The 12,198-nt window shown below is 46.0% G+C and overlaps 1 protein-coding gene across 1 annotated transcript in view; it reads right to left on the minus strand.

The window, feature by feature from the left end:
- LOC117442195 (titin-like) overlaps positions 1–12,198 on the minus strand; it is a 193,814-nt gene that overhangs the window by 170,792 nt on the left and 10,824 nt on the right. The window contains 7 exon segments of the mRNA XM_071202368.1: positions 4,062–4,542; positions 5,192–5,283; positions 5,285–5,404; positions 5,474–5,541; positions 5,730–6,017; positions 7,352–7,555; positions 8,169–8,272. Coding sequence (XP_071058469.1) covers positions 4,062–4,542; positions 5,192–5,283; positions 5,285–5,404; positions 5,474–5,541; positions 5,730–6,017; positions 7,352–7,555; positions 8,169–8,259 — 1,344 coding nt within the window. The 5' untranslated portion in view covers positions 8,260–8,272.

Consider the following 12,198-nt stretch of genomic DNA (forward strand, 5'->3'; position numbering starts at 1 on the left):
AAACCAATGTGAAAGACGAAGACGTGTTTAAAGACGAAGACATGTTTAAAGACGAAGTGTTTAAAGACGAAGACGTGTTTAAAGACGAAGACGTGTTTAAAGAAGACGTCTTTAAAGACGAAGACGTGTTTAAAGACGAAGACGTGTTTAAAGAAGACGTCTTTAAAGACGAAGACGTGTTTAAAGACGACGACGTGTTTAAAGACGAAGACGTGTTTAAAGGAGACGTGTTTAAAGGAGACGTGTTTAAAGACGAAGACGTGTTTAAAGACGAAGACGTGTTTAAAGAAGACGTCTTTAAAGACGAAGACGTGTTTAAAGACGAAGACGTGTTTAAAGAAGACGTCTTTAAAGACGAAGACGTGTTTAAAGACGACGACGTGTTTAAAGACGAAGACGTGTTTAAAGAAGACGTGTTTAAAGAAGACTTGTTTAAAGAAGACTTGTTTAAAGACGTGTTTAAAGAAGACGTGTTTAAAGACGAAGACATGTTTAAAGACGAAGACGTGTTTAAAGACGAAGACGTGTTTAAAGACGAAGACGTGTTTAAAGAAGACGTGTTTAAAGAAGACTTGTTTAAAGACGTGTTTAAAGAAGACGTGTTTAAAGACGAAGACGTGTTTAAAGACGAAGACGTGTTTAAAGACGAAGACGTGTTTAAAGACGAAGACGTGTTTAAAGGAGACGTGTTTAAAAACGAAGACGTGTTTAAAGACGAAGACGTGTTTAAAGACGAAGACGTGTTTAAAGAAGACGTCTTTAAAGACGAAGACGTGTTTAAAGACGAAGACGTGTTTAAAGAAGACGTCTTTAAAGACGAAGACGTGTTTAAAGACGACGACGTGTTTAAAGACGAAGACGTGTTTAAAGAAGACGTGTTTAAAGAAGACTTGTTTAAAGAAGACTTGTTTAAAGACGTGTTTAAAGAAGACGTGTTTAAAGACGAAGACGTGTTTAAAGACGAAGACGTGTTTAAAGACGAAGACGTGTTTAAAGAAGACGTGTTTAAAGAAGACTTGTTTAAAGAAGACTTGTTTAAAGACGTGTTTAAAGAAGACGTGTTTAAAGACGAAGACATGTTTAAAGACGAAGACGTGTTTAAAGACGAAGACGTGTTTAAAGACGAAGACGTGTTTAAAGAAGACGTGTTTAAAGAAGACGTGTTTAAAGACGAAGACGTGTTTAAAGACGAAGACGTGTTTAAAGAAGACGTGTTTAAAGACGAAGACGTCTTTAAAGACGAAGACGTGTTTAAAGACTAAGACGTGTTTAAAGAAGACGTGTTTAAAGACGAAGACGTGTTTAAAGACGTGTTTAAAGAAGACGTGTTTAAAGAAGACGTGTCCACCCTAACAAGGAGCTTCCTGCTGACAGTCGGCGCTAACAGAAGGAAGATCGTCGGATGAGACGTTATGAAATCCTTCTCCGTCTTTGGAAACGGAGGACAGGTCTTCGCAGAGGAACGACGGACTAAAGCTCATCTCCTCCGTCTCGTGTTCTCTGCTATTGTCCTCCGTTAGCATGTTAGCACGACTTTCAGGAGCTCTGCCGGACATCGAGTCTGGTTCATCCAAACTTTCCCCAACTTCGCCTTCTTCTCCGTATGACTTAAAGTCGGAGAGATGGAGAGAGACTGGAGTCCTCGGCTGACTCCAGGTCCACAGACTGAGGCTGAATCCAAATCAAGACGTTACATTTCCAAGACGTTGAGACTGATGGTAAAAATGATCATGATGAAATGAGAGGGATGGAACCAGCGGGACGGCAGGACGATTCACGCTTTGATTTCAAATGAAAGGACTTTAAAAAGTGATTGTGTGCGTCGAACACGTCCAGCTGACACTGGGGTCTAAAGAAGATATACAGTGATATTCAAATTGAAATGAACCGTAAACAATCAGAATGTCACACATGGTGTTTGGACAGGTCTATCCAGTGAGGCCGGGTTGAGAGACGGGGGTTTGATCTCGCTGGGATAACCCTGTGACGTTTAACAGAGAGACGGGTTCTCAGGGGTTTTAACGACAGACATTAAACATAAAAACATGAAGGAAAACATTCATCACAAATCTGAACTGAAGCTCAACAGGAGGAGGAAAGGGTTTGCATATATCTTAGTTTGGTCACAAATACCTTTTTCTTTTCAAAATATTTTTATTAATTTTCTTGTTCAACACAGAAATCCCACAAACACAGTATCGCAATGCAGTGAGGTGTGCAAACATGTAGCATTACATTAAAAAGTGAAGACATTTTATATAAAAAAACAAAAACACCATCAGCAAAGTATTGTGAACAAATAATTATCCCAGAGATGGCCCGTCCCTCCCCGTCCCCGTCCCTCCCCGTCCCCGTCCCTCCCCGTCCCCGTCCCTCCCCATCCCTCCCCTCCCCGTCCCTCCCCGTCCCTCCCCCTCCCCGTAAGATATATTAGCTTGTTATGGAGTGATGTATGAAGCGCAACGGTGCTGATCAAACAGATCAAAGCTGCTATTAAAGTTGGCCATCACTGCTCCTCTCTAGTCGAAGACTCCGACATGTTACCCTGCAGTGTTTCCAGGAAAGATGCAGCGTCCTCCACCGATGCGAAATGCTTCCCCCCCCGTCCTTGGTTGTGATCCGTAACCTCGCTGGATATAAGAGTGACGGTCTCAAGCCGCGTTGATAAAGTGCGGACATCACCTCCCGGTACGCCGTGCGTTGCTCCACGATCTCTGGGCAGTAGTCTTCAAAGATAGCCACGGGCTTTCCCCCGCCGCTTCCGGGCCTCCTGAATGATCAGCTCTTTCGTCCTGAAATGATGGATGCGGGCTACTACCGCTCTTGGTCTTAACCCGGGACTTGGCTTGGCAGTCAGGGCTCTGTGTGCTCGGTCCAGCTCCGGAGCCGTAGTGAGGACTTGGTCACCCAGAAGCTCCACCAGCAGTCTGTGGGACGTGCACCCTCAATCGACTCCGGTAGGCCAGTTATCCTTATGTTATTGCGGCGGCTGCGTGACTCAAGGTCTATAGCTTTAGCCTTTAGCTTGTTGTAGCTTCCCTCCATTGCTGCGCACTTAGCCTCCAACTCTTCCCTTTTGTCGCTGAGCTGATTCGCGTTAGCCTCAAGGGAGGTCAGGCGGTTACCGTGGTCTGTGACTGTCTCCTGGACAAAGTCTAATGTCGCTTCCGGAGAAGTCATCGCCGACTTAAATTCCTTGGAAAGGGCGTCTCTGTGATTCTCCAGTAGCTTAACCAAGAACGGCATGCTAGCTACGGCAGTAGCAGCTGCCTCGTCTCTCTTCTCCTTGTTGCTTGCTTTCGAAGCCATTTAGCCGTGTCAACGGAAAGTAGATAGTTATGCGTAAAGTAAATAAATCAATTAAACAAACATCCCCGTGTTGTTTACAGGTAAGAGGTTTAAAAGTGAGTTGTATGTTAAAAGTAGTGGGAGCTGGAGGAACACGCGTCTACTCCATTCCTCGTCGCCGGACGTTCCCCCACAAATACCTTTTTAAACTGAATAAGCTAGATATGAAGCAGTATCTTGTTTCCTTATGTCGTTTCCTTCATTATTTAGTATTCCTCTTTCCTTTCTTTATCCATCTGTACATCTCTAAATAAATATCTAGAGAGTTTTAATTCAGATGTTTTCGTGAAAGGAAGTGAAGGGTCTCCATCACTAGCTGCAGGACTCAGCCTCTGGTGGACGTTAGGGGAACTGCAGTCCTGAATGGTTCAGAGTCTCAGTATTCAGAGGAATACAACATGTCATGAACAAGTTGTGCATTCTCTGATTGTTAACTGGATTTATGGACTTATATTATAACACCAGAGCTGCATCCTCTCAAATTACCCTGAATTAAATGTGTTTTTATTCTGTTTTTATTGTGTGTCAGATGTGTCGTTACGTTTGGGCTCTGAGAGGAGGGGCTTCCCAATGAGGTTTCTAATTAAAGAACATCAGCATGTTAAATGTATGTTGGATCCGATTTAGACATATTTTCATTTCCTCTGCCCCGTCCTCCTCCATTCTTCCCACATGTCTCCCCCTGATTGACCCCCAGATGGCGCCCTGCTCACCTCTTGACCCCCGCTGATCTGCATGGATTGGCCGCCGCTGACCTGCATGGATTGGCCGCCGCTGATCTGCATGGATTGGCCGCCGCTGACCTGCATGGATTGGCCCCCGCTGACCTGCATGGATTGGCCGCCGCTGACCTGCATGGATTGGCCCCCGCTGACCTGCATGGATTGGCCGCTGCTGACCTGCATGGATTGGCCGCCGCTGACCTGTATGGATTGGCCGCCGCTGACCTGCATGGATTGGCCCCCGCTGATCTGCATGGATTGGCCCCCGCTGATCTGCATGGAGCTGCTGGCGCTCTTCATACTGGTCATACTGGTCATACTGGTCATACTGGTCATACTGCTGCTCATGGCGGTCATACTGCTCATGCTGGCGCTCATGGCGCTGAACCCGGCCTCGCCACTCTTCCAGGGCGGCAGAACGTCTCCGCTGGCGTCCGCCAGGGAGCGACTGCTGATGGGAGACATGGACGGCCTGAAGGGGGCGACAGAGAGCTCAGTTACACATCAGATTCAGATCCACAACATGGAACCGATTCTCAAACGTAAAACTAAAAATGTTCTCAAATATATACAGTGTCATTTAAATAATTCACTACTCTTGTGAACCTAAGACTTTAGTAAACCAAATCTAAAACACCCACAAGTCTGAGTTTTCACAAGAGTTGTGAAGATTGCCAAGAATCGGATGTAAATGTTGGGCTTCAGAGTTAATGATGTCATCACACAGCGCTGAGGTGAGGGAGCTGCTTTGCTAGCAGGACCAGAGACGTGCTGAGCATGTTGGTGTGCAGCACACGGGTTGCCACGTCATGACAAATACATTTAAAAAGTAAACGAAGGAAATCTAAAATGTGAGAAATAGCCATTAGACCCCAGAGGGTAATGCACATAAGTGTGGCCGAAGTCCTCGGAGGATCCAGGAGGCTTTAACCCTAACGCAGACCCTCAAACCAAAGGAGCCTCAGCGGTTACTCCTCTCACACTCAGAGATAACGTTGTCTAGTAAATAGGATGCGGCACAAACACATTTCAAGTATTCTGGAGATGAGCGACGGAAAGCTCGGTAAGGTACACACATCAACATGCATATTCATGTCAAGGTGTTATGAGGTGTTCCCCACCTGGATGGTGTTGGTGTTGGCGCCTTCACGTGCCTGACGGGGGACGGGGATTGTTGCCGCCCCCCCCCCCACCCTGACGGCCAGAGAGGACTGTGTTGGGGATTTTGAGGGTGGTTTGGGAGCAACTCTGGGGGGGGTCTTATGAGCCAGAGTCAGCTCCCCCCCCTCCACATGCATCGCCATCATGGACGACTGGAAGCTGGCCTCCACTCTCTGAGGACGAAGGGGGGTTATTAGAAACAAGAATTTAAATCATCGTCTTTGTTATTTATCGTTCCGTACCTTCTCCACTCGGGTCTGACGGGACGACATCACTGTCTTTGTTTTCTTAGCTGGAACGGCTTCTTCACCTGAACACACACAAACACACACACACACACCTTAAAGCCAAACTGGACCAAACTCCGTGTCCTTGTGCTCCAATAGGCTAGTGATGTCCTGGGTGCTCAGAGACCAGACTAAAACACCAGGAACTGTATATCTATAGATCTACAGTTCTCTACATGTCTGTGTCCTGTTGCCGGGCCGACTCCCTCACCTTGCACCAGCAGCTCGCAGGTGGAGGTTGCTCTTCCGCTGCTGTTGGTGGCGGTGGCAGAATAGTTCCCAGAATCCTCAGGGAAGGCCTCAGCGATCAGCAGGCTGTGCGTCTCGCCCTCCGTCAGGATCCTGAAGTCTGGCGAGCTCTGGATCTCCGCCCCCTCCCTGAAGAACTTCACCTGGGGGAGGGGGATACCTGAGACTCTGACGTCCAGCCTCACCTGGCTGCCCTGCAGCACCGTGGAGCTCTGGAGGCGGAGCAGGAAGCTGGGAGGGGCTGTCTCCGCTGGGGGGGGGGGGAATATCATTAATTAAACTGGGGCTCCAATCACTGCACCGTCAAGCATCACTTCCTGCCATTCTAGGACTCAGACACTGGGACAGGACTCTAAGTCATCGTTTCCTGTCTCTCTCAGGTTGTTATGGATCCTTAATCTTTAAGTTTCTCTCTGTAGTAGCTTCCTGTCTCTCTGCAGTAGCTTCCTGTCTCTCTGCAGTAGCTTCCTGCCTCTCTGCGGTAGCTTCCTGCCTCTCTGCAGTAGCTTTCTGTCTCTCTGCAGTAGCCTCCTGCCTCTCTGCTGTAGCTTCCTGCCTCTCTGCGGTAGCTTCCTGCCTCTCTGCGGTAGCTTCCTGCCTCTCTGCAGTAGCTTCCTGTCTCTCTGCAGTAGCTTCCTGCCTCTCTGCAGTAGCTTCCTGTCTCTCTGCTGTAGCTTCCTGCCTCTCTGCAGTAGCTTCCTGTCTCTCTGCTGTAGCTTCCTGCCTCTCTGCAGTAGCTTCCTGTCTCTCTGCAGTAGCTTCCTGCCTCTCTGCAGTAGCTTCCTGCCTCTATGCAGTAGCTTCCTGTCTCTCTGCTGTAGCTTCCTGCCTCTCTGCAGTAGCTTCCTGTCTCTCTGCTGTAGCTTCCTGCCTCTCTGCAGTAGCTTCCTGCCTCTCTGCAGTAGCTTCCTGCCTCCCTGCTGTAGCTTCCTGCCTCTCTGTAGTAGCTTCCTGTCTCTCTGCAGTAGCTTCCTGCCTCTCCGCAGTAGCTTACTGCCTCTCCGCAGTAGCTTCCTGCCTCTCTGCAGTAGCTTCCTGCCTCTCTGCAGTAGCTTCCTGCCTCTCTGCTGTAGCTTCCTGTCTCTCTGCAGTAGCTTCCTGCCTCTCACCAGTAGCTTCCTGTCTCTATGCAGTAGCTTCCTGCCTCTCTGCGGTAGCTTCCTGCCTCTCTGCTGTAGCTTCCTGCCTCTCTGCAGTAGCTTCCTGCCTCTCTGCTGTAGCTTCTTGCCTCTCTGCTGTAGCTTCCTGCCTCTCTGCAGTAGCTTCCTGCCTCTCTGCTGTAGCTTCCTGCCTCTCTGCAGTAGCTTCCTGCCTCTCTGCTGTAGCTTCCTGCCTCTCTGCAGTAGCTTCCTGCCTCTCTGCAGTAGCTTCCTGTCTCTCTGCTGTAGCTTCCTGCCTCTCAGCAGTAGCTTCCTGCCTCTCTGCAGTAGCTTCCTGCCTCTCTGCAGTAGCTTCCTGCCTCTCTGCTGTAGCTTCCTGCCTCTCTGCAGTAGCTTCCTGCCTCTCTGCTGTAGCTTCCTGTCTCTCTGCTGTAGCTTCCTGCCTCTCAGCAGTAGCTTCCTGCCTCAGGGGATCCAGCCTCACCTGTGACGAGTAGTTCTGCGGTGCTGGTGGCCTGTCCGGCTCCGTTGGTGGCTCTGACGGAGAACCTCCCACTGTGTGCGGCGGTCACAGCAGGGATCCTCAGAACAGCATGGCCATCGCTGAATGAGATCTGAATGCCGGGCAGAACGGCGGAGGAGAGAACCTGGCCATCACGAAACCAGCTCACCTCAGGAACAGGAGAACCTGCAGAGAACCAGAACCAGAACCAGTCAGATCAGAGGAGAACCAACACTAAACCTGCAACATCAGATATTTAACAACGTTTATCTCTAAAACATGTGAAATCCTAAATTAAGAATTGAAGGGAGATTTAGATTTTTAGATCCAATCTAAAGTTCAGAGTGGATTTCAGTTGAACTGGTTGTGTTTAGAGATGAACTGGTTGTGTTTAGAGATGAACTGGTTCTGTTTAGAGTTGAACTGGTTGTGTTTAGAGTTGAACTGGTTGTGTTTAGAGTTGAACTGGTTGTGTTTAGAGTTGAACTGGTTGTGTTTAGAGATGAACTGGTTGTGTTTAGAGTTGAACTGGTTGTGTTTAGAGTTGAACTGGTTGTGTTTAGAGATGAACTGGTTCTGTTTAGAGTTGAACTGGTTGTGTTTAGAGTTGAACTGGTTGTGTTTAGAGTTGAACTGGTTGTGTTTAGAGTTGAACTGGTTGTGTTTAGAGTTGAACTGGTTGTGTTTAGAGTTGAACTGGTTGTGTTTAGAGTTGAACTGGTTGTGTTTAGAGATGAACTGGTTGTGTTTAGAGATGAACTGGTTGTGTTTAGAGTTGAACTGGTTTCGTGTCTCTCACCGTTGACTTGAGCCTGGAACGTCGCGGCACTACCCTCTAGTGCCACGACGCTCTGCAGCGGCTGCAGGAACGTCGGCGCCTGTGTTGACATGTTTGTTGGCACCCTTCAGGAAAACACAATAACAACAGATTACGTTTAGTAATAAATCAACAGATTACACACTTTCAACTTTCAACGTCAACGTTCACTAAGTCTCAGGTTCCTGTGGGGTTCAAACAGAACAGCTCAATGCGTCACCCTAAAGACACGAGGCAGAGACCCCGAGAGGCAGAATGCCAACACTGAGGAGTTCTCCATGTATGTGTACTTGTAAAAGCGCCTCGATGACCTCGAGGCGTGAAGATGGACGGTGTGGCGCAGTGCGCTGTGCACTGATCATCAGACCAAGGGGTGAAACCCACCGCTGCTGCGTCTGTGAAGCCGGTGGGTCCTTGAGCGAGACACTTCACCTGAACCTGCTCCTGAGGGTATTGTCCACAGTACATGTATGATATGTGTAATGTGTATTTGTGAAGCACTTTGAGCATCTGGAAAAGCGCTATAATAAATATAAGGAATTATTATTAATTATTATTATTATACTTAAATACAAGTTACAGTATTCTCTTACAGTTACATAAAGAAATGTGAATACTTTTACATTTCTAAATATTGGGGATGACCATCAGGATGAAATGCGAGTCAAAAGATCTTCTAGTCATCGTCGTAAAGGATCAGATGTTATCTCTGACAGCTGATCTGATACTTCAGCCTGAACCTGCTTCACAAAGGTTCCCCATCAATCCTTTCTAACATCCTGGTTCCTCGTCTCTGAGCTCACGTGCTCCGTTACCTTCCAGCCTGCAGAGAAGCTGAAGGACTTGAGGCTTCTATGATCCGGGAGACAGACTTAGAAGCAGCTGGAGGAAGAGTGCTGAGTGAGAGACAGCTCCGTTTCAGAATAAGAGCCCATCTATTTATATCTGAGGGGGGGGGGGGGGGGAGGGCAGCAGCTGCAGCCCGTTAACCAGCTGCAGCTGCAGAAGAGGTTTGAACTATACATACATATACATATATTAACTATACATATACATATATTAACTATACATACAATCAGAGATACTATGCAAACATCTAAACTTTAAATGAAAGATGCCCTACTTTAAAGAGTCCTCTCCTGCCGATGTTCAGGTGTATATCAGTATGTAGTGTCTCTACTTTAAAGAGTCCTCTCCTGCTGATGTTCAGGTGTATATCAGTATGTAGTGTCTCTACTTTAAAGAGTCCTCTCCTGCTGATGTTCAGGTGTATATCAGTATGTAGTGTCTCTACTTTAAAGAGTCCTCTCCTGTTGATGTTCAGGTGTATAGCAGTATGTAGTGTCTCTACTTTAAAGAGTCCTCTCCTGCTAATGTTCAGGTGTATATCAGTATGTAGTGTCTCTACTTTAAAGAGTCCTCTCCTGCTGATGTTCAGGTGTATAGCAGTATGTAGTGTCTCTACTTTAAAGAGTCCTCTCCTGTTGATGTTCAGGTGTATAGCAGTATGTAGTGTCTCTACTTTAAAGAGTCCTCTCCTGCTAATGTTCAGGTGTATATCAGTATGTAGTGTCTCTACTTTAAAGAGTCCTCTCCTGCTGATGTTCAGGTGTATATCAGTATGTAGTGTCTCTACTTTAAAGAGTTCTCTCCTGCTGATGTTCAGGTGTATATCAGTATGTAGTGTCTCTACTTTAAAGAGTCCTCTCCTGCTGATGTTCAGGTGTATATCAGTATGTAGTGTCTCTACTTTAAAGAGTCCTCTCCTGTTGATGTTCAGGTGTATAGCAGTATGTAGTGTCTCTACTTTAAAGAGTCCTCTCCTGCTAATGTTCAGGTGTATATCAGTATGTAGTGTCTCTACTTTAAAGAGTCCTCTCCTGCTGATGTTCAGGTGTATAGCAGTATGTAGTGTCTCTACTTTAAAGAGTCCTCTCCTGTTGATGTTCAGGTGTATAGCAGTATGTAGTGTCTCTACTTTAAAGAGTCCTCTCCTGCTAATGTTCAGGTGTATATCAGTATGTAGTGTCTCTACTTTAAAGAGTCCTCTCCTGCTGATGTTCAGGTGTATATCAGTATGTAGTGTCTCTACTTTAAAGAGTTCTCTCCTGCTGATGTTCAGGTGTATATCAGTATGTAGTGTCTCTACTTTAAAGAGTCCTCTCCTGCTGATGTTCAGGAGTATATCAGTATGTAGTGTCTCTACTTTAAAGAGTCCTCTCCTGCTGATGTTCAGGAGTATATCAGTATGTAGTGTCTCTACTTTAAAGAGTCCTCTCCTCTGATGTTCAGGTGTATATCAGTATGTAGTGTCTCTACTTTAAAGAGTCCTCTCCTGCTGATGTTCAGGTGTATATCAGTATGTAGTGTCTCTACTTTAAAGAGTCCTCTCCTGCTGATGTTCAGGAGTATATCAGTATGTAGTGTCTCTACTTTAAAGAGTCCTCTCCTGCTGATGCTCAGGTGTATATCAGTATGTAGAGTCTCTACTTTAAAGAGTCCTCTCCTGCTGATGTTCAGGTGTATATCAGCATGTAGTGTCTCTACTTTAAAGAGTCCTCTCCTGCTCATGTTCAGGTGTATATCAGTGTGTAGTGTCTCTACTTTAAAGAGTCCTCTCCTGCTGATGTTCAGGTGTATATCAGTATGTAGTGTCTCTACTTTAAAGAGTCCTCTCCTGCTGATGTTCAGGTGTATATCAGTATGTAGTGTCTCTACTTTAAAGAGTCCTCTCCTGCTGATGTTCAGGTGTATATCAGTATGTAGTGTCTCTACTTTAAAGAGTCCTCTCCTGCTGATGTTCAGGTGTATATCAGCATGTAGTGTCTCTACTTTAAAGAGTCCTCTCCTGCTGATGTTTAGGTGTATATCAGCATGTAGTGTCTCTACTTTAAAGAGTCCTCTCCTGCTGACGTTCAGGTGTATATCAGTATGTAGTGTCTCTACTTTAAAGAGTCCTCTCCTGCTGATGTTCAGGTCTATATCAGTATGTAGTGTCTCTACTTTAAAGAGTCCTCTCCTGCTGATGTTCAGGTGTATATCATTATGTAGTGTCTCTACTTTAAAGAGTCCTCTCCTGCTGATGTTCAGGTGTATATCAGTATGTATTGTCTCTACTTTAAAGAGTCCTCTCCTGCTGATGTTCAGGAGTATATCAGTGTGTAGTGTCTCTATTTAAAGAGTCCTCTCCTGCTCATGTTCAGGTGTATATCAGTGTGTAGTGTCTCTACTTTAAAGAGTCCTCTCCTGCTGATGTTCAGGTGTATATCAGTATGTAGTGTCTCTACTTTAAAGAGTCCTCTCCTGCTGATGTTTAGGTGTATATCAGTATGTAGTGTCTCTACTTTAAAGAGTCCTCTCCTGCTGACGTTCAGGTGTATATCAGTATGTAGTGTCTCTACTTTAAAGAGTCCTCTCCTGCTGATGTGCAGGTGTATATCAGTATGTAGAGTCTCTACTTTAAAGAGTCTTCTCCTGCTGATGTTCAGGTGTATATCAGTATGTAGTGTCTCTACTTTAAAGAGTCCTCTCCTGCTGATGTTCAGGTGTATATCAGTATATAGTGTCTCTACTTTAAAGAGTCCTCTCCTGCTGATGTTCAGGTGTATATCAGTATGTAGTGTCTCTACTTTAAAGAGTCCTCTCCTGCTGATGTTCAGGTGTATATCAGTATGTAGTGTCTCTACTTTAAAGAGTCCTCTCCTGCTGATGCTCAGGTGTATATCAGTATGTAGAGTCTCTACTTTAAAGAGTCCTCTCCTGCTGATGTTCAGGTGTATATCAGCATGTAGTGTCTCTACTTTAAAGAGTCCTCTCCTGCTCATGTTCAGGTGTATATCAGTGTGTAGTGTCTCTACTTTAAAGAGTCCTCTCCTGCTGATGTTCAGGTGTATATCAGCATGTAGTGTCTCTACTTTAAAGAGTCCTCTCCTGCTGACGTTCAGGTGTATATCAGTATGTAGTGTCTCTACTTTAAAGAGTCCTCTCTTGCTGATGTTCAGGTGTATATCAG

The sequence above is a fragment of the Pseudochaenichthys georgianus genome, unplaced genomic scaffold, assembly GCF_902827115.2.
Source record: "Pseudochaenichthys georgianus unplaced genomic scaffold, fPseGeo1.2 scaffold_335_arrow_ctg1, whole genome shotgun sequence".
Lineage (NCBI taxonomy): Eukaryota > Metazoa > Chordata > Actinopteri > Perciformes > Channichthyidae > Pseudochaenichthys > Pseudochaenichthys georgianus.